General features: G+C 37.1%; 2 protein-coding genes across 2 annotated transcripts; both read right to left on the bottom strand.

Moving 5' to 3' along the window:
* Positions 1-88: 88 nt before the first annotated feature.
* LOC113053041 (oxysterol-binding protein-related protein 11-like) lies at positions 89-12,286 on the bottom strand. Its single transcript, XM_026217656.1, has 13 exons — positions 11,895-12,286; positions 11,340-11,408; positions 11,022-11,197; positions 10,745-10,824; positions 9,983-10,171; positions 9,660-9,858; positions 7,504-7,646; positions 5,504-5,644; positions 4,893-5,343; positions 4,623-4,809; positions 4,188-4,370; positions 3,705-3,858; positions 89-2,658 (listed from the first exon to the last, which is right to left on the bottom strand). The coding sequence occupies exons 1-13, from the start codon at positions 11,960-11,962 to the stop codon at positions 2,575-2,577; spliced, it is 2,124 nt and encodes a 707-aa protein (XP_026073441.1). The 5' UTR covers positions 11,963-12,286; the 3' UTR covers positions 89-2,574.
* Positions 12,287-14,333: 2,047 nt separating this feature from the next.
* LOC113053043 (leishmanolysin-like peptidase) lies at positions 14,334-22,427 on the bottom strand. The gene is made up of 17 exons (XM_026217659.1): positions 22,115-22,427; positions 21,508-21,605; positions 21,390-21,420; positions 21,166-21,248; positions 20,901-21,018; positions 20,344-20,522; positions 20,138-20,243; positions 19,957-20,051; positions 19,621-19,738; positions 19,391-19,498; positions 19,205-19,281; positions 18,615-18,725; positions 17,649-17,781; positions 17,251-17,410; positions 16,981-17,111; positions 15,857-16,067; positions 14,334-15,284 (listed from the first exon to the last, which is right to left on the bottom strand). The coding sequence occupies exons 1-17, from the start codon at positions 22,241-22,243 to the stop codon at positions 15,184-15,186; spliced, it is 1,989 nt and encodes a 662-aa protein (XP_026073444.1). The 5' UTR covers positions 22,244-22,427; the 3' UTR covers positions 14,334-15,183.
* Positions 22,428-22,521: the final 94 nt, after the last annotated feature.

The raw sequence follows: 22,521 nt of genomic DNA on the forward strand, positions 1-22,521 counted from the left end.
TGGTAATTGTGAGAAAATTTTACATTTAAAAATAAGCTTCAGCAAACTTTGAGATATGAAGTTGCAATCACAAGAAATAAAGTTGCAGTTGTGAGAAATACAATTACCTTTATTATAATTTTTTACTCTAAAGACAGAAAAAGGCTTCTTTAGTTTTGCCCTTTTCTAGATTAGTTTAAATGATCCTTCTATGTGACAAATCAATGTTCATGAAGTACAAAACATTCAATGTCTTAATATGAGCTCATAAAGCTGCATGCATAATGCTGAAAAAACATGTCACACTGCAGAACATTTTAACTAGCCGTGGAACTTCCTTCATATCTTGATACCACACAAACATAGTCATCAAGTCTCAATTGAAAAAGTTGACTAACAGTTGACATCCTCCAATATATTAACAATTTTATTTTTTCAATCATATTTTCTGAGGCTATGGGGAGTGTATTTAAAACATCAGTGCAGTTGATGGCTCAGCAGAATGACTTGAGTGGAGAGCACAGCTGATGTACCAAATGCTTCATGGGATTTCTGTATTTTGCTGACAGGAAAATGAAAGAAGATATGTACAAAGGCTGTGGCTTCAGTCTGAAGAGAAAGCTGACGGCTGTGAGGTTGAACGGGAGGAAAACTAACACAAATAAGGCACCACAAGTTTCTCAGCACAACCAATGCCAGGGCTGAAGCAGAGATTATATGAGAGATGCAACACTTCAGCCAGCAGCACTCCCACTGTTCCCCGCTGGCAAACTGAACAATGAAGCATCTGAACACAAAACCTTAAAGAACTCTGAAAACTCAAATTTGACAAAAAAGAAAGGAACAGGTGTATCAACACATCTGATTGCGCTTACAGAAACACTTCGCACAAAAATGAAAATTCTGCCATCTTTTACTCACCCTGATGTTGTTCCAAAAACCATATTATTTTCAATGAAGTACAAAAGGAGATGACATGCAGAATGTCCAAGCTGCTCTTTTCCAGTAAATTGTGACCTATACCTCGTAATTCCATAAAACAACATAAAAGTGCTCTATAAAACTTGGATACAACTGTCTTCTGAAAAACCAGCCTCACCTAGTTCGGTGGTTTTAACTGGTCTTACAGTCAGACAAACTAAGATGTCTAAATCAACTGGTTTTAGGTGGGTTTTTTTGTTTGTTTTTTTCTTCAGCAGCAAAACTGAAATCTTAGCTGATTTAGATCTAGGCATCTAGATGTGCCACTACTAAACTCAAAGCCAAATATCAGTCATTAGCATAAACTTCAGTCTGTTATTCAGACTGACATTTAAGAGCATTGCATGACTTCAGAAGACTTGTAATGTAGCTCACATGTTATATGGACTACATAGAACAACATGAGTGTGACTTACCCTTTAATGTTATCAATGTCAATCGAGGTAGAATCAAAGTGGAACTCAAATGAAATTAAACTGCATAACTTGGACCGATCGGATTGGTGTCTGACAGAGCTTACTGTATCTCCAATAATACTGTCTAATCGGGTTGCATTTACACATATTGCTGTGCATATAGAGTAGATTATTAAACTAGCTCTTTTTCTAGGTTTAAACTGTTAAAGTGCATAAGCATTAAAAGAACAGTTCACCCAAAAATGAAAATTCGGTTACATTACTTCAACCTTATATCATTATAAACCTGTATATCTTACTGTATACCCCATTGACTTTCATTGTATGAACAACACACACAAAAAAAACATTTAACAAATATCTTTGTGTTCCACAGAAAAAAGTCATTCTTTTAGATTTTAAATGCCATGAGGGTGAAGACAGAATTTTTGGGAGGGTTGAATATCTAAACTAAAGCCAATGTAATTGTTCACTGAACATCAAGCAGAAACAGAAGAGCAGGCCTCGACCTCAACACTTCCATCTGGCCCAGATTTTGTGTATAGCACCTGCAAGCTTCATTTACCAGAGCGAGAATGAGAAAAAGACGGTATAATACGAAAGCCAAGCCATTGGTTTCTCTCTTTTATCGGGACTCCAGCTGCGTTTGGCTAAACAATAACAACTTGCATCTCGCCAGTTATCAAAGCAGCTAGCAGCCTGTCCTTTGAACCCCACCTACTTGAATGAGCTCCCCTAATCATAAATATCATTTGATATCATATAAATCATGATAAGTCAGTATGATTTTAAAAGAATCAGAAACCTTTGCCCGCACCGTGGTCAACACCAAAGTATGGTAAGATTCAGAAGTTCAACTCAAAGACGATCCCATGTTAAGAGCGGTCACGCCGTACTCAGCCATTCGTTACATACCACACTCGTTAAGGCAACATCAACAAACAATATCTGTGTGCGGATTGAAGAAATCATTCACTGTGTAGTTCTACAACAATCGAGGGATGCAAAATATGAACGTCATAGTGCAAACCCAGAAGTCCACAAAGCATGTTACAAACACTCAAACTGAAGATACGTTTCAGGAATCATACAAAGGACAGCATATGTCTTCATCAGTGAGAGAGGGCACACCGGAGCAGAGGTTTACTGCAGCAGGATGCTGTACAATGCCTGGACTCAGGGCTTAAAAGGTCAGAGGTCATGGGTTTTGTGGAGGAGAGACCGGGGAAGAGCTATGGGCCTCTGTTTTCCACAGTGGTTGGTAATACACCCAGCCTTCACCCTAAAAAAAAAAAGACAAACAATTAGAGAACTTAAAAAATGTAATAGCAAAGATTATCCAATCAAGTGGGACAAACCAGAATTTAGCATCACCACAATCCCTTCAATAAAAAGCCAACAGGATTTATACATATGATTTTGAATTACTGCAGAAGATAAATAAGAAGATTTGTGACCAGCAAGAGTTTTGATTCTCATACGTTGTGTTAGACCAAATAATCTCCACAAATTAATACTACTGTTTTGAAGCCTAAATATAACTGGAAGAAGCAAAACGCTAAAGAAAGGCTTTAAACAAACCACACCACGGTCCGATGACTTCTACTTCAACTCTTTCTATCTTTATTTAAAATCTACTAGTTGGAAAATTTGAGTTAGAATAGTTTGCAAGAGCATGATGATAAACACAATGAGGCTGTAAAAGCAGACTACAGAGAGTAGATGAGTTCTCCGGATCAGTGTGGTGACAGTTAATGATCCTGACAACCTCTGTAGTCACTTTTAAGCAAACGGCCTGTTTCAAGACAAACAATAACTTTAAAAAGTTGTATAATGAAGTGTGAAAATATCTCAAGCTTCCATTAACCTCAGACATTTAACCAAAAATCTATAAAAAAAAAACAAAACAAAAAAAAAACTGACATTTCAAGTTAATGTCACCTGTTACCCATGTCCAAGTGAAGGCATTCATTGAGACAAAATGCACCATGGAACTTCATGTTAATTGCACAAAAAGGAGATGTGGGAGGTGTTGAAAAGTGCAAGAATCGGTCACATTTCAAGGACAAAAATTAATTTTATTTATAAAAACATTAGCTGGAAAAAACCTTAACCAGAAGTTAACTACAATAACAGTACATCCACAATATATTCTACTAATATATATATATATATTATATGTTTGCGTGTATATATATATATATATATATATATATATATATATATATATATATATATATATATATATATATATATACATACATACATACACGCAAACATATAAATTAGTATATGATTAAAAAAAATAAGATGCAGATGTGTTCTTACGTTTCGCTCAAAGTATTTGGTCCTCCATGCTGTCTGTGTCTCTGCACGATGCCTCTCCTCTTTCCTCTGCCTTTCCTCCAGGAATCGCTTGTGTTCTGTGGCTTTATCCATATCCCTTTCCTTCAGAGACTCCGTCACATGCTGCCACAGTCGCCTGCAGAGAAAAGAGTCACATGTTAGAGATGGAGCCTTCACAGCACACCAACAAGCTTTCAGTAAACGCCTTTGAATCCACAGATAACAAGACAGCTATGGTTTTCATTTATAGGAATAATTCATCAAAAAAAAAAATATTGTATTTCCTCTCCCTCATTTTGTTCCAAACCCATATAACTAACTTTCTCAGTCCTTCAAAATATAATGTTTGAAACTATTCATTTAAATTGTGTAGTTGAATTAATTGTGTGTACAATCGAGTGGTTTGAATATCGTAAAACTTTTTTTTGCATATACTGATTGCATGAACTGATTGGCTGGTGTTACCTAGATTCGTAGGGTCCTTGCAACTCATTGGGTCGTACTCTTTTTCTGGTGACCGGGAGTTTGGTAACGTCTACGACACGTGTCTCTCCGCTGGTGTAGGTGAACTCCAGCACGCCGTTCCACTCACCCTGCACTCGACACACCACGGAGTTGGTGGGGTTGTGTTTGACCTCCGCATTCACTCTTGAGTAAACAAAGCACAGGTTTCTGTTACAGTCCACTTGCTCAGCTTTCTGATTAAAGTGCTCATATCATGATATTGATAAGTCGACAAAAAAAAACGAAAATTCATCCCATTTATTTTCTATTTATTTCATCTTTCTTTTAATGGTAGTGGATATTAATTAACAGTTCTTTATGGCTGCTGTATAAATTTACATTGAAAACACTATAGTGAAAATGGAGTGATGTAATGTGATCCAGTATGATCCGGACCTGTGCAGCTTGCCCCCATAGAAAGGCTTTGTCTGGAAGGTGATGACTGCAGAGTAGCCTGTCTTGGTGCAGTTGACATTGACCTTTCCTCCCAGTTCCACCCAGGGCACAGTGAGGATAGAGCGGGCATAAGCAGAGGGCAGACTGAAGGTGTATTCTTCACCATGCTCCAATAGGTGTAGATTACCTGCGAGCACAGGAATTAACATTTCGAATGATCAACAGTGGAAATGTTCATGCATAAGTGAGTCAGAGGCAGGCGAAACTCACCTTCTCCGATCATAGAGACGCCAATGGACATGCCCATGAACTTGCTCTTGGTCCACACATGCGTGTTGACGCACATCTGTCTCTCCTGGCATTCTGCATAGAAGCCGGACACAGGTGGATGATGGGAAACCTGCTCAGCCACGAAGCGGACACTGTAGCAGTCCGACGCGCATGAGGTCTCTTCGTTCGAAACTGTTGGAGGTGTCGTCGCCTTGGGTACTTTCCAAGAGCAGTGGAAGGTCTCTCCGATGATGGGGTTGTAGGGCTTCTTGGCAATGGCATCTTTGCGACCTTCGTGGAAGGAAGTGAGGTAATACTCCACAAATCGGACCATGCGGTCCATTGGGCTGGAGCCATCAGTGATGGCGACAAAAAGGTCCGGATGGGACATGAAGTCTGCATACATTTCCAACAGGGAGCGCTTCTCCAGAATGAAAGTGGGAAGGACCACCTATACACCCATGTGAAACACTATATTAATTCATAATTAATAAACCGTACACTGAAAAATATCATTTTAATGAAAGCTCATTTTTAGTGTATAACAGAATTAATTCAAAACGGTATGAGGGGATGAAATGAAAGCCATTAATGAGATGGAGCTGATATACCCTGGTGAGGTCCATGCCCAGTTTGAGCTGAGAGAGGAGGTGCAGAATGATGCTGCGCTCCTCTTCAACAGCACTCAGCTCCTCCTCCTCGGCTGGAGTTGAATCATCTACCTCTTGTGTGGCATCAATCTCTTCCTGCTCCTGAAACCCACACCAAACTCCATGATTGCATCCTACTCAACCACTAAAATCCTATAACCACAAGGAAAAAACTAGCTTTTTTTGGAGCCCCCAAAGACTCTACATGGTTTCCATACCTTTTGACCAATGACCATTCCTGACCTTTTAATAACTTTATTAAATTATTATTATTATTTCTTTTACATTTTATAGCGGCAGAGGCTTAATTATTCAGTGGTGAAAAAAGGCAAAAAATATATATATATATATATTTTTTTAAGTGTTGTTATTTTTAACTATAACTAAATAAAATAATTTCCAATTAAAATAAAACCCAAAGAAAATCAAATATAAATCATAAACTAATAAAGAAAGGTTGCCTTGCCTACTAACTGAAACTAAAATAAATGAAAGCGGTGTAAAAAAATCAATTTATAAATCTAATAAAAAGGACCATAATATAAATTACTAAAATGTTAATTAAAATTAAAACAGAAAAATATAATATAATAAAAGCTAATGGCTGATTAAACATTTCAGAGCTTAAAAATAATATTTGCTATTGAAAATGTACATAATTTAAGATTGTACTGACTTCCTGAAAATCATAATTTTTAAATTCAAAAGGTATTACTAGGTGTTTCATGAACCATTTCTTGATGATATTATATATCGTAGATATCGTAGAGTCCTTCCTTAATCGTAACTCTTTTTCCCATTTTACCATTAAATGTATAAATCTGATCACTTAAATAATTAACAGCACACCTGTTTCAACAGGCCGCACAACGAGGCATCATTTGTATGTTACAATATGTTTTTTTCATTTAAATCTCAAACCCTAAGTATGAGTAACAGTAATAGTGCTGCTATACAAACACTATTAATGACACCTGCCAAAAACAGCTTTACATTATGTAGAATATATATAGATTTTTCTGTAGAGTATATGATTGTTTTTGCAATGTAAATCTATCTGTTTTGCTGCCTGAAATGGATGAAACTGTTATGTGAAGCAAAATATTATGCATGAATATTCAGCATAGTAAACATTTACAACCACAGACAAGTTTACTGAGGTTAAAAGGGAGCCCTGTCTAGAGTCCAGCATTCAGGAAGGCTCAGGTGTTTGTTTACGTGAAGGTAACTGAAGCAAAAGATCACTCTTGAGATTCACAGTCTGAGAGCCTTTTCCAAATCAACAATGTCAGTAATTATCAGCAGCATCTTCTATGAATACAGTCGTCAACGGTTGTGATGCTGTGTTAACATACAGAGGCAAAACATATATGGATACTTTAGACACTCAAAATGCATGAATGTCATTCATTTTATAACAAAATATCGAACCACATTTGAGTTGTTTTTTATAATAAAGACAGCAAACTTTAAGTCAAATAATTCAGAAAAGACGGTATTAAAATAGATCTTCTGTTAAAGAAAAAAAGCACATGTAACCCCTTTTTCTATCTTTTATACATGTGCCTTTGGAAAAATATTACTGGTGTGCATCTTGAGACCAAACAGTTGCACTCACATATTTTAAGATATGTCAGAGGAAGTTTCTTTAAGTTAATACAGCCCAGACATGCATTTTAGTCTGGGACTAAACTTAAGCCTTGTCTGTGAAATTGGGGATCAATTATTATAGAAATATAATTACAAATATGTCTAGAATTATGTACACACTATTTTCCAAACTTTATTGGACAACCATCTGTCAGTGACCAAGACTCACACTGTTTCACCATTGACTTTCAATAAAGACTTTTAAAGATTATTCAAACTTAGATTTGTTTGGATCATTCAGAGCCATTAAAAACACTGATAACACACAATGAATGCAAGAATGAAAAAAAGTTTAGACAAAAAAATCTTACCCAAGCAATATCACAAGAGTCCATTTCTAAAGGTTCCAGAACAGTTTCCTCTGTTTTATCATCATCTTTTGTGATGCTGGGCAGCGTCCCTCCATTCTTCAGGATGTCAGGAAGTTTTGGTTCCAGCCACTCGAAGGCATGGCCTACAGGACACACAAAACCTGGCTCAGGGGTGCTCATTTCATCGGCCCACCAGCACGATGCCCACAGTCCAACAGCAGCTTCTAATGCCACAGAGATTCTGGGTGTTTAGCGCTCTGACAACTGACACAGAGCTCTCAGTGGAAACCTGAGCCCAGGGTCTCACAGTCTGCACTGATCCCTGCTCATTGTTGACTTGTTTGCTTATTGGCACGGAGACTAATCTGGAGGTTTTTATTTTGTTCCAATCGTTAGACAGTTCCCAAGCTGGATCACTACTTTTTACACTAGAAATGTAGATGATCCTGGAACTGTGGGATGTTTACATGTTGGTTCTTTCCAGTCAGAGAGTAATCAAATATTCATGCTTCATGTCGCTTGACAACTAGAAGGCTTCAGTTTTGCAAAACTCCCAGGGTTTTTGGGTCAGAAGAGTCCCCAAACATGCAAATCTGACAGAAGACATTTACATCCAAGAATGATGAGAATGGTATGGTAACTCAATTTGATAAGTCTGTCAACCGCCGCGCTTGAGTGACGCCAGCAGAGCTCTGGTTACCTGCAGAAGTCTATCAGTGGTGGATACAGTTCCTCATTAATTATAAAACAATATTCCACTCCCCGAGCAGGGCTCTAGGTCATAAATTCTACAGGCACAAACATGGCCTGAGATTATTCGATTTGTGACCACAAACGCTTGTGGTTTTTCTATAATTAACCACCATTTTACTGTTCAGCTATTGGTAAACCCAGACACTGTGACGTGAGCACTGTGTATCTTGATCGTATTGCATTGGCCTGGATTACACATAAGGATCAGCGAGTCGCAGTGAATATGTGATTTAAGGTATTCAATAATCGTCTGATGGTGGATTTGTTAAAAGAGAGTATGGGGGCCTGTAATTCTGCAATTCTGCAACTAATAGTAAAGATATCAGCCATTAAAAAAAAAAAAAACATATCACACCAATGTTTACACATCAACAATCCTTATGTGGTATTCAGAAACTTGCAGACTGGCAAAATCCAGTCACTGAAAGGCAAATAAAGCGGTCAGACAGATACAGTAATATTATTTCTAAATGCTAAAAAACGAACAATAGAGGTAAATAAAGAAAGTTTGCTAAACCTTGTCCCGCATCTATGCATATCCTTCCAAAAAACCTAATATTAAACACAAGTGCCTGTAGTCATTTCACAATGTAATTTAGGCTTTACAAAGTGGTTGATACTGAAGGATGGGAGAGTTGCACTTCAATGTAAAAAGTCCTGCAGCTTGTGAGTAGTGCCTCCCATTTCACTAATGTAACTTCCTATTCAGTGAACTAACGCACTGCATCTCTTTTCAAATGTGAAGATGTTTAAATAAAGCCTTAAAGGCACGGCAAAAAATATATAATTATCCTAAAGGAGAGGGTGGAAAATGGTCATGTAAAGCTAAATTATGACTGTTAAAAACACTTGCTAATCTAATCTAAGCAGATCTTAATGTATGCCAAAAAATAAATAAATAAATGCTGCCAATTTTGTGCTAAAATCTTGACCAAGAAATGTCGATTGGAACAAGAAAAGACTCTTGCTGTATGACACATAGGAGCAGCACCGATCAATAATTTCTGTGCTGGAAGCTGTGCTTATAAATAACCCTCTTACTGTCTTTTACTGGAAGAGAAATGCTTTCACTTTACATCCAAGTACAGCAGTAGCATCAGAAAACGTGTAAAGCAAAGTCAGGTCTAATGTTAGAAGAGTCAGACAGAGAAGAATAACCAGATGTCTAGCATTATGAACCTCATTTATTATTATTTATTTATTTTTTTTATACTTGTTATGATTTTTCCCTGATGTCCATTCAGCAGTCACAGTTTAGTTTTCCCATTATCCAACAAGTACATATATCTATCTATCTATCTATCTATCTATCTATCTATCTATCTATAGATAGATAGATAGATAGATAGATAGATAGATAGATAGATAGATAGATAGATAGATAGATAGATAAAAACACTCACCACCAAGAGGAGCTTTCTGTCGAGCCATTTGTTGGAGCTGCAGGATATGCAGGCAGTCGCTGAGGCAGGTCATGGTAGCCAAAGAGGTGGCTTTCAGCAGCAGCAAGTCTTGGTCCAAAGGAGAGGGTCCCTGGGAGGAGGGCAGACCCTCAATACTCTGGATCAGGTCTCTGTGCTGGCCCTGCGCCTGGCTCATCATCTAGAGGAGGAGTTTTTGTTGGTTAATGAACATCATACAACACCTCAAAACTTCAGATCAGATACTTGAGAAGTTCCAAAGAGACTGTGCAATTTGGGCCTGTAAAAGCATCACTTAGTCTCACCTCTCTGGCCTCCAGCAAGTGATCAGGCAGGAGCGACTTTCTGCTGGAGTAAAGAGATGAGCTGCGCTGCAGCTGGGACAGCCCCAGCAGGGCATTTGAGTTCTGGTTGACCCTGTGTTGAGATCCTGGAGAGCTGCCACTGCCCTGAGACGCCATGGAGAGACTGCGAGTCTGAAGTGGTGGGTTTGTCTGTGGGATCATCACCCAGAAAGGACAATTTTATCATCATTTACCTCATTTTGATCCAAAACTGTACTGTATTTTCAAGGAACACTACAGGATAGATTTTAATGCTGGAAAGCTGATTTTGACATTGAAGCTCCAAGAAGGTCAAATAAAAGTAGTCATTATAATTTATGCGCTATAATCAAAGTCTTCTGAAGTGTGAGAAGCTGACCCGAAATATAAGTCATTATTGACTAATTATTTTTCTCTGAGCTGCATCTCATTAAGTCACATAAAGTCAGATATGCCATGCAAAGTCAGATCATACCAGCTTGCTTGTTTAATTTTGAACACCATTTCAGTTTCTTTGGCTATCAACATACTATGCTATACCTGCTAGAAAAATACCAGACTTGATGTCAATGATGCCAAATGGCATTGGTTCAAACCGATGGGGAACAAATGATGACAAAATCTTAAACTCTGAATGATCTATTTGTAATTTAACAGATTGTCTGTCTGTTCCTGCAATGTAATAAGTCACTGAGCAGTGCGGTTTAGGTAATAATATTACAGGAGTCGAGTTGTAAGTCTCACTTTGCCCAAAGCCTCCGTGTGGTGCTGCGCACAGATCTGCAGTCGGCTGACCCAGTGCTGTCGCTCCTTTGCATCCGAGGCTGAAGATATGCAAACAGGTAATAAAAAAAGGTTTCAATATAAATCATAATATTGGGATAATATTATTTCAGATTTTTTGCACACAAAAAAACCCTGCATTATGGTTAAGAGAGCAGAATATAAATAAAAGGAATGAATCCATCTAAGATTTTAAAAAGTAGCAAAAAAGAAAGAGTGAAAGTGATCGTGTGACAACCTCTGAGTTTGTATTGCTCTCCGCTGATGGCATTGACAGTGAACGTGTGTGAATCTTCATCGCTGGGGGAAATCACCGCACCAGCTAATGGCAGGGAGCCCCTGGGCTTCTGATTCCTGGACTGCTCATTCACAAAATACTCCAGCAGACCTGCCTCATTGTTGAGCACAAAATATCTATAATGCAGGAAACATAACAGAGATTATTAAATATTTTAGCTGGTGCATTTTACCTGCAGAATTCTAAAGATTTCCCCTTTATCAACACAGAATTCCATTCGAGCCTGCTCATATCAAATAATAGATACTCCAGACTCACCGATACTGCCATCCAGTCACAAGATTGGTGTACTTCATTAAATACCCATCCACCTTTTCCATCAGATCACTTGACAGTTGATAAAAAGAAAACATATGATGTCAAACACAAAGCACTAGTGTGTGCAACATATTCATTCCATTACCTAATAAATGATACCATCAAATATCAACCAAAAATATAATATACACAACCATTCACAGGATTCTGGGAGATCCATAGCTATTTAACCGTATAAGATGATGGTCTATCGTGTATGTATATATAATGAAATTTAAAGAAGATTTAGGATGTCATTCTGCCTAAAATCTCATTTTGAGATGAATGGAAGAAAACTGAGGATATCATTCTGACAAAATCTCATTTTGAGATGAACGGAAGAAAGAAAATCATAAGGGTTGGGACGACATGACAGAAAAATCAGTGGCATGAGTTTATTTCCGGAAATGGAATATTAAACAACCTCCCCTTCGTTTAAAAAAATAGCCTTTGTTGTTAAATATTGAGCGGTTTGTAATTAAATACTGTTAAAGGAGATATTATTGTGTGAAGTACCTGTATTGCCAGGGTTTGGAGCTCGTCCTACAGGAGCTCTGATGCTCCAGCACGGCTTCAGTCTGCATGATCGGATCCTTCCTGTGATCTCCAACTCCGCTATCACTTCACCTGGCGCACAAAACACAGTTCATATGGCGGACCTAAAGTCAGAATGATTTGTTGTGACCGCTGCTTTAATCATCGCACTGGTTTAATGCTCTGAATCACAGAACCACTGGCATGTTTATGTCTCGTGCAGCCATGACAGAGCATGAAGTCATTCGCGAGCCGCATCATGTGACAGGAGGAAGTCTAAAACACATTCATTTAACCGCATTTTTCATAAACGGAATTATTTGGTTATATTTATTATATGCATAGCTTATTGCTCACATCAATAATAATAAAATATTTTAGTGTATAATTTAATTTTACTTCCGAACCGCCACATAATCCACCTTTCAAATTAAAAGTCTTAGGTGGAGCCCAGACGCAAGCGCGCTAGCTCAGCTCTCATTTTGATTGGCCAGATCTAATGACACCACCCTCGTGACGTTCAAAGTCAATTTATGTTGAAATTTCGATTACTATGAATAATATTGAAGTTGCGAAGTAAAAATATTCAATGTAGTTTCTCTGTTCTAAAAATATATGCATGATAATCCTAAAAGAATAAGTAAAATGCACATCGCACACTAGTCATCTTTTCATATTCATCTGCATTTTGAAAACTAGCCTTTGTTTTATTGACAGAAAACCTAAAAAAAAAAAAAAAAAACGGTGATTAAAATAAATAAATAAAATACCGTTTAACTTTTGGCATCGAAATATTGGTATTTTTTATGTATTGGATTTTACCACTTTCAAATGTTGACAAAGGTACAATGTTAATAATAATAAAAACATTTATTTGTCATAAATAATTTTATTGGGAAAATAAACAACTGTTAACAATGTAAATCATGTCTCAACAGGAGGACTGTTAACATCTCTTTTAATTGTGTATTATTAAAAGAGCACTAATGTACCATATGCAATACAAAAAGTGGGGAAAACATAATGAGATTATGTGAAAGATATTTTGTTCTGCATAGACTTGTCTTTGGTCTTACAACAGTCTCATGGCTTGGCATTTTCAATTCATTTCGTCATACTGGCTGATAGGTTGTTATCCTCTTCTATGGTAATTTAGAAGCAGTTTTTACTTGTTGTAGAATCCAATTTTTATCAAAAGACAATGGTTTGTCAGATTCCACACATTATTATTATTATTATTGTTGTTGTTATGTTTCCAACCAAAACATTCAAAAATTAATTATCAAATTAATTAGTATGATAAAACAAGTCAAATAAAGAAAACGTCATACAAAGACATATTTAATGAAATATGTCTATAAAGGAGAGTCTACATTTGAATATTGGGACATAGTTAAAAAAATGATACACTGACAATTTCATTAGAAAGTAAAACATGCTGTAGTCTTCCAGGATGATCTCAACTGAAATGGTACAAGACTCACTTAGAAGCATTATAGAAGCATTGTCAACTGATTTACAATTTACAAAATAATTAATATTTATGCAGCAATAATACAAATTAACTATGAACATGTCCTACCTGCTTTTATGTACATGCACAGTAATTTTTAAAAAGTAAAAGTTGTGTAATGCAAACATCTGTGTTAGATATTGTTTTAAAAAAAGGGTAGGTTAAAAGAGCCCTACTAATGGCACCTTGCTACTGTAGTGAATTGACACCATGACAAATTTTATATTAGCATTTAAAAGAAAAAAAAAAGTTGCATACTTCTCAGTGAAGGCAAACTAATGAACACGCTAATGTCATCTGATCTCTTAAAAAGGTCTATAAAAAGCACTTTTCGCAAGGGCTTTTAGAGTTGATTGTTATAAGACAACAGTCTATAAAGATCTACATCCTTTGTAGGACAGCCCTTTAGGACCAAAATCTGGCAACGCATTTCAAGGTAAACAGAATCAGGACAGTATGTCACTATGTTTGTATGTCAAATAACGCACTGCAATAAAACTAAATTGCACATGCACAACGAGGTCCACAAGTCTGAGACCACTAATGAAAATGCAGTATTCAATTTAGTATCAAATGTATTACAAATTATATAATATCAACATAAACATTTCTGTAAAAATTTCAATAACAAATGAAAATAAGTTTCAGAATTTCTTAGTGTTTCATTCGTCATCCGATCCAGCACTTAAGCTAGGATTATAATATTTAACTAAAATCATAAAGAAAAACTTTGTTACCTGAAACTAAATAAAACAAAGGTATTTATTTCATTTAGTTGCCAAGGCAACATTTCAAATTTTTCATTTATTTAAACTTAGTTTAATAAAAATAAAATAAATAAATAAAATGAAAATTACTAAAAAAAATTACATAGACATTTTTAAATAATTGTAAAAATAAATAAAAATACAATCATGGCAAAATGACAAACTTTCAAATTAAAATGAAAACAAAATACTAAAATAAAAACCAATGTGTAAACTTGCGTTCTCCAGCATGATTTGAGAATGACGCAAAGAGCAACTTCATTGAATATGAGACACATGATCAATGTCAACTTTGGATTAGAGACCTAGAAAATTTTGTCTTCATTTGCATCATATTTTTCCTTTTTTTTAAATCTCTCAAAATCCCAGATTTTCAGTGTAATCACAGACTTTTGGACCCAGCTGTATATCAATAAATTCAATGATTAAACCCTTTCTGAAGTATTTATCTTGAACAAAAAAAAACATAAAAAAATATTAAAATCCAGCACTTGCTCGGACCTTAACAGAGATCTCTCCTGCAATTCTCCGTACAAAATCACAAGCATAGTCAGTCACATGACCTGATATACGCTGATCAAAACATTGCCAGCAAGTTAATTTCACGAAACAACATAGAAGCACCATGAGCAGAACACCAGAGAGAATATCTCTCATCATTCTCAACCAGATGCCCATTTCAAAACCCAGAATGCTACAGGCCCATCAGAGAGACAAAGAGGACATTAATTAGCACCTGCATAACCATAACTTGCATGACTATGGCTTCACATAGGATCTACAGCTCGCTGGCACCTGACAGCCAAGCAAGGAGGAGTGCAATCAATGGCTTTTCAATCCCATCTTCAGTCCACACCCCCACATAGAGAGAAGAGTTATCACTGTACACTACAGAAGCGATCGCTGGTTTGCTCTCCACAGCAGCTAAACTTCAAGGGAAGCCTGTAGCATATCAAGACATCCATATTCACCCAATCAACTGGGAACAAATTCAGTCTCTGCCACAGAGGAGGAAGCCGATCAGCAGTGGAGTGAGACTTAACAGGAGCTGCCATAAGTTCACCACCAAACACGAAGATCTGGAACAAGGATCTGAGAGAAGAAAAGTATTATTATAAAATATAAAATTAAAAAACTTTTTTTTCCAAAAAAACAAAACAAACAATTTACTTTATTTGATCTTTGATATTTACCTGGTTTGCCTTATATATTTAGAAAAAGTTTTTTCTTGCTACATCTTATACATTCAATGTCTTTACATTTTATATGCACATCAGATCGGTGGCTTCAGTAAATGTTTTTTCAGAGTTGACAGCTTCACAATTTTTTTTACATTTCAATTACAAAGTTTTAAATGTAATACATTTATTATTATTTTTAATTTATATAGTCATATTTATGCATCTTGTAGGATTGTTTTATTAATTGTATAATCACTTTGAATTGCCATGGTGTCTGAAATGTGCAATATAAATAAACTTGCCTTGCCAATTTATTATTCTTATTATTTAATATGAATTTTTATTGATCAATGTTCACTCATTTACTACATTATCCATATATATTTGATATGAATTAACAATAATAATACTATAACAATAACACCAAAAACCAACCACTAATGGTTCAGTCTTACAGCTATAAACCTGCAGACAGTAACTCACCTAAGCGGGCACTCTTGGTGGTGTTTAGAGGGGGGATCTCATGAGGGAGGGGGCAGTCGCTGCAGAAGTCAGAGCAGGTTGGGCAGATGAGTTGGCCGCTGTAGACCCATCCATTCATTCGTATGCTCACACTGATCACCTGACCAGTACGAACACATGGATAGGACTCATTCTGCACCCAGACCAACAACCCTTGGGCTGTGCAAGACACCTGCAACACAAATCAGTTTCAGTACTCATAAATCACAATTTTCTAAGTTGTGGTGGTACATAATACCCCAGTAAAAAAAAAGTTACAATACATTTATTTACACACACATTTATAATATCATCAAGATAAATTATAAATAATTTATCAAATGTGTCAGTAAAGACATATGATGTTACAAAAGATTTATATTTCAAATAAATGCTTTTACAACTGTTTACTGAAAAACTAGACAGTTATTTTGAGGTTAGGGTTAGGGTTAGTATTACTGTATTTTACTCTTTGTATTACTGTTTTTACTTTTTGATCAAATAAATGCAGCCTTGATGAGAATAAAAGACCTCTTTCAAAAATATTTAAAAGTGAAGTATGGTGACCCATACTCAGAATTTGTGCTCTGCATTTAACCCATCCGAAATGCACACACACAGAGCAGTGAACACACACACACACACTGTGAGCACCCACCCGGAGCAGTGGGCAGCCATTTATGCTGCGGCACCCGGGGAGCAGTTGGGGGTTCAGTGCCTTGCTCAAGGGCACCTAAGTCATGGTATTGAAGGAGGAGAGAGAACTGTACATGCACTCCCCCCACCCACAATTCCGTCCGGCCTGAGTTTCGAACTCACAACCCTTCGATTGGGAGTCCAACCCTCTAACCATTAGGCCACGACTTCCCCACTAAAAGTCGTGGCCTAGTGGTTAGAGAGTTTGACTCCTTACCCTAGGGTTGTGGGTTTGAGTCTTGGGCTGGCAATACCACAACTTAGGTACCCTTTGGATGGGTTAAATGCAAAGCACGAATTCTGAGTATGGGTAACCATACTTGGCTGAATATCACGCCACTTTCACTTTTTCACTTTCACTTCAGCAGTGACTGTCCCATCTCTCATGAGATCTACCATTACATTATTACCTTATAGCAACCACTGCCCCAGTCTGGGTAGGTCATTCTTTTGGTGCACTGCTCCATTACAAATGGTGACTTTTGGTAGAGACACACCGATCCTGGGCCGTAATGTTCCGCCCCATAGTTTCTCCACGTGGCTTTAAAAAAAAGCAAAATCCCAGAAGTCATTTGTGTTGTGGAATAGTAGAAGAGTTTACATGGGAAAAAAATACTGAAAAGCACAAGAGGGAATAAGCAAATGACTCCTTCCATGTGAATGAGTGAATGACATCTCACCTGGCTGGTTCTCCTGTGTTCCACAGTAAGAGCTGCGCTGGTATTCTCCACCCACATGCCAGCTAAACTCCTGGCTAAAAGGACAGTAGTCTGCGATCTCAACAGCCCCTCCGTATGCGGCCAAATCTTCCTCAGGCACACCAGGAATATGGTCAAAGTACTACAGGATGGAGAGGCTTCATTACATTCAAAATGATTTAATTAACCTTCTATAAAGGCAGTCATCTTGTATTTATCTGTAAACAAGTCAAATTTTATTTGTATAGCGTTTTTCAAAATACAGTGTTTCACAGAAGAAAACCATGATGTTGATGTTCAACCTTATTGTGGTAAGTGCTGATTTAGGATTGAGAAAAAATAACAGACGGGTTTTTGCCCTGCGTTACTGCTGAGCTTACCTGATACTCTACAGGAAGTGCATGAGGAAACTTCTGCAGGTTGCACACGGCCACGGCCAGCTGGTCCTGCCTGCAGGTGAGCTGCAGAGGTGCACTCCTCACAGAATCACAGTACGGACTCAGGGTTGGCCTCCTGTTTCAAACACACAAGTTAAACACTCATTAAGAACGGCTGTCCAATCAATGACCCAAATCCTTACCAATATGCTATATGTGTATTTAAAGCTGCAGTAGGTAACATTTGTAAAAATATATTTTTTTACATATTTGTTAAACCAGTCATTATGTCCTGACAGTAGAATATGAGACAGATAATCTGTGAAAAAAATCAAGCTCCTCTGGCTCCTCCCAGTGGTCCTATTGCCATTTGCAGTTAGGGACCGCTCCCGGTAAGAAACAACCAATCAGAGCTGCGGTCCGTAACTTTGTTTGTGTTCAAAATGTAGAAAAGCATTAGCTTGTCCTAAATCACTAGGGTGCACCTATAATAAGTGTTTGTATTCGGACTATTTTAGATTGCTTCGGGGGTACCGCGGCGGAGTAACCCAGTACCTTTGTGATTCTAGACATAAACAGAGAGAAGTAGTTCCAGCTACGATGTTCTTCCGTAAGACGCAAGCAGTTCTGTTCATTGACCGCTAGAGCATCAAAAATTACCTACCGCAGCTTTAAGACTATGAAATTGCAATTTCTCTAGAAAAGGTACAATAAGATAATGGAATCAATCTGAAATAAAGATCTGCTACAAATATACAACACACAATCTGATTTGTTTCTGTAGCACTAGCAACATAAGTCTGATTCCCAGGGGAAACTGATGAAATCTATATTTTTTATGCAATTGTATGGCATTTTGGTAAAAGATGCATAAACGTACGCTGTACACTTAATACATCAAAAGCAGCAACAATAGATTTATTTGTGAGTGTACACAAAGTTGTATGCATCTCATTTATCAAAGCTTACTTATGGCGATGTTGATCTATCCAGAATTTACAGCTTTTCATCACAAAGTCGCAACCCAAAAATCTTCCCCACTCCAGGTTCTCCGCCATACTATAATTAGCTCTGTACCACCTTAAAACAGAAAACAGCACAGAGAGGAGCCAATCATATGACAGTCTTACTGTTGAGAATTCTCATGGATTACATGACAAAGCCAGTGATGGGAGGAGCTAGGTCTCCACAGGTGCACTGAATGATTGTGTGTGTGTGCGTGTCTCAGTCATTCCTTTTCCTTATCTCCTAGTAGATAAGATTTCTGTCGAGTTGGTGTATGTCTGACTTTGTAGGTTTATTCCTTTGAATCTGTATTATTTTGAGGTTATGTTTGTTTGGGTTTAACTTTGAATTGTTATTGGTGATTCATAATGTATTCTTATGTATTATTGTCTTTAGTATTTGATTGTTAAGCTACTTGAATTAGGTGCATTATATGATTCGCAATTCATTATTTGAACTCTATGATGATGGAGAGCTATACCCTTAAATATAAAAGTTCCCATCTCCATAAGTGAATAAACTGCATTAGCCATGAGCAACAATACATCTCTTACCCTGTATCCTCCATTATGGCCAAAGTTATTCTAGAAAACACTCTGTTCTGTGTGTGAGATCCGGTCATTGCCTCATTCTGATGAAATAAAACATGCTGAATTAAAAAAAAACTGTATCTTGACCTTACTGACACTGAAACAGTTAAGTGTTCATGAACGCCACCCCAGAAGATTTGGTTGCAGTACCTCTAACAGGCGTTTTTCCCAGTGGTTGAACTCTGTGCCTGCACCTCCCTGGTTCTCCAATTCCATGCCCTCTAGAATGGGGCAATTAAAATGTCTCCTGGCTTCCTCCTGATAAAACATCAAAATAATGAATGTAGCTTAATTAGAGTATTTATATGGTGCTCTTTTAAAACGGGTGTCTGACTCAATTCCTTCAGACACTCTTGTTCTAAAATAAAAGAATTACTTACAACTACACGTGGGGTGGCCAGAAGATGGACCGTGTGTCTAACCATGTGGCCACCACGGATGTCCCACAGCCGAGTTGCACTTTTAATAACTTTATCACTCCATTGATATAACCCTAAACTGAGAGAAATATATAAAAATAAATAAAGACAATGCTATAAATATAATACTTTAACAATAACAATACATACTGTATATCATGCCTACAATAATAACACTTTTAACCTGTAATAATCAAGCAATACATTATCATAGTGTTAAAATAAAAAAAGAAAATTCATTTATTAGATTTTTTTTATTATATTTCAAACAAGTAAAAACACAAATATAACCATCACCTTTCATTGTATGCAGGTAGACCACTTGCAGAACGTGGCGTCAAAGGTTTTCCATCATCATCATGGTAAAACGCAAAGAGTCCTGCAGAAAAACCCTTAAAATATATAGGACATATAAATGAATGATAATGAAACCTATAAAGCTCTACTCATGCGGATGGGCAGAGTTTAATGTTGTTACCAGGGCATGTATGATCTCGTGTTTGACTGTGGACAGCATCCCTTCAAACTCCTGATGTTGAGTGGAGATCATATTGGGACACAGATTGGCATATCCAGAGATGGGTCTACATTAAGAGATCCTGCCGTGACTGTCAACTACACACTGGACAATTTTCCACAGTATATTGTAAAGCAAATCAAAATCTCATTAATTATTGCCATTACCTGTCCAGTTCAGACTCCAGCTGGCAGTACGCTGCATAGGCTACGATGTTCTCTTGTCCACAACGCTCTGTGGTCGTGGCACTCACATACAACACAAAATCTGCCCTCGCCACCCCCTCACCATCGGGAGGACCAACAGGGCCACAGGACTTGCCGGACTCACTGCAAACCCTGCATTGCTAAAGGAGACCTCATTCTAAGATTCAAAAATCCTCACATTTACCTGCAATGTATTTATATTTATCAATATTAAAATTTTCATTAAAAAATCCACTTTAAGTAGGCATGATGCTTCTGTATGTTTATATAAATGTAATTTTTTACATTTCAAACACAGAATTGAATATATAAATACAACCATCTATAGGTATACTCTAACTGCACCAAAGACTAACAGACAGATCTTAATTTTCATACAATGCTTCTTAAATGTCAATTCGGATGAAACCAAATTAAGGGTGTTTCTTTTTTTGACTAATCTGTATGGTTTATATGCAGCAAATATATTGCAATAAAAAATATAAGGAATAAACAAAATAAAATAGGAAATATTTTACCTGCAAATGTTGTTCAGGGACGACAACTGGGCCACACTTGGTGATGTCTGCACATGGTCCCTGACAGTAGCGATGTGGATCATCTCTTTTCCTAAGGTACTGATTGGTTGCGCATTGTCTAATCATTAAGAAAAAAAATATTGGGATAAAAAAAAATAAAGACACTACTGAGATTATATATCCACCAAGCTTCCAGAAGGAGATGGCTGAGTGCAATTTTAAGATGATTTGCAATCAGACAATGCCAGCTAAGAAAGAGAATTACCTGCTCAGTAATATTGGACCGGACTGCCTGCGAACCCTGAAGGCCTTATGGAGATAATCAATAGCCTGGGGGAGGAGCTTGTCCTTGAAACAAAGCGGGAAAAGATCAATAATGTCGGCTATGTATACATCCTATTTAGAGGTGAAAGGCTATTTTTAAGATTTAACAAATAACATTAAGCTTTACATATTGATAAAACCTTGACTACAGAAGTCAAAGAATACCTTCACAAGGATGCTTTTGGCTTCATCTAACCTGTGTGAGCAATAAAGATATTGTGAAGTCAATGTATGTCAATGACAAACTGGCATTACTGTATTAAAATGTAAACTTATAACTAACCCATCCAAGCTGGAGTCGTACTCTATTTGGATCTTTAACTGCTGGTCAGTGCTTCTTTTGGTCAATCTATCCGGCTTCAGAAACACTTTATGTATGACCTAAAATAAAAATGACAAAGAGCAAAGACTATTAGAAGTACATACTGGCAAAATAATATTCTAAAATAGTGTTTACAGGTTACTTGATCACTCAAAGACGACTTTCATTGAATAGAAAAAAAAGCTTTGACTGCTATTTAATTTCATTATGTGCAACAGAACAACGTCATACAGATTTGAAGGCGAGTAAATGATGACAGATTTGTCGTTTTGTGGTTAACTGTCCCTTTAAAGTGACATCATCCGGATAAATGTCTTTTAAAGGGATAGTATAGCCAAAAAATAAAATTCTGCCATCATTTATTTACATTAACCCCACTGTATTTCTTTTGTGCAATATAAGGAGACGTTATAACAGATTGACGGCCTCAGTTATTATTCATTTTGTGGGATAAAAGCACAACATGGCATGATATTAAGGATGCACAACCTCATGATATTAAGAAGACACATTCTCAAATATCGTATTTGACAGCCAGAAGAAAGAATAAAAAACGAGAGGGACTGACCTCTGTAGGCAGGGGCACTTTATGGTGACAGGTGTGTGTCTGTGCGCCGGGGCTGATGAGGATGAGGATGGTGTTAAAGAGTAAAGCAGCTCTAACTGATCGAGGCTGCCGCCATCCTGACGCCATCATTTAACCCGGGACTTTATGATTCATATCTCCGTCCTGTGACTGTCACGCTGCAGAAAGCACTTCAACACCGCACAAAACTGAATTCTGTGCGAAATTCAAATCAGCAGTTAATTAAACCGGCTCTCACGCGTAAACCCAGAGCAGAGTGAATGAAGAAACAATGCTTCAGCATGTCAAAATAAAAGCCTCCACCCAATTTAAAGGTGCTGTAAGGAACTTTTGTAAAAAATTTTTTTTACATATTTATTAAACCTGTCATTATGTCCTGACAGTAGAAT

The sequence above is a fragment of the Carassius auratus genome, chromosome 34, assembly GCF_003368295.1.
Source record: "Carassius auratus strain Wakin chromosome 34, ASM336829v1, whole genome shotgun sequence".
Lineage (NCBI taxonomy): Eukaryota > Metazoa > Chordata > Actinopteri > Cypriniformes > Cyprinidae > Carassius > Carassius auratus.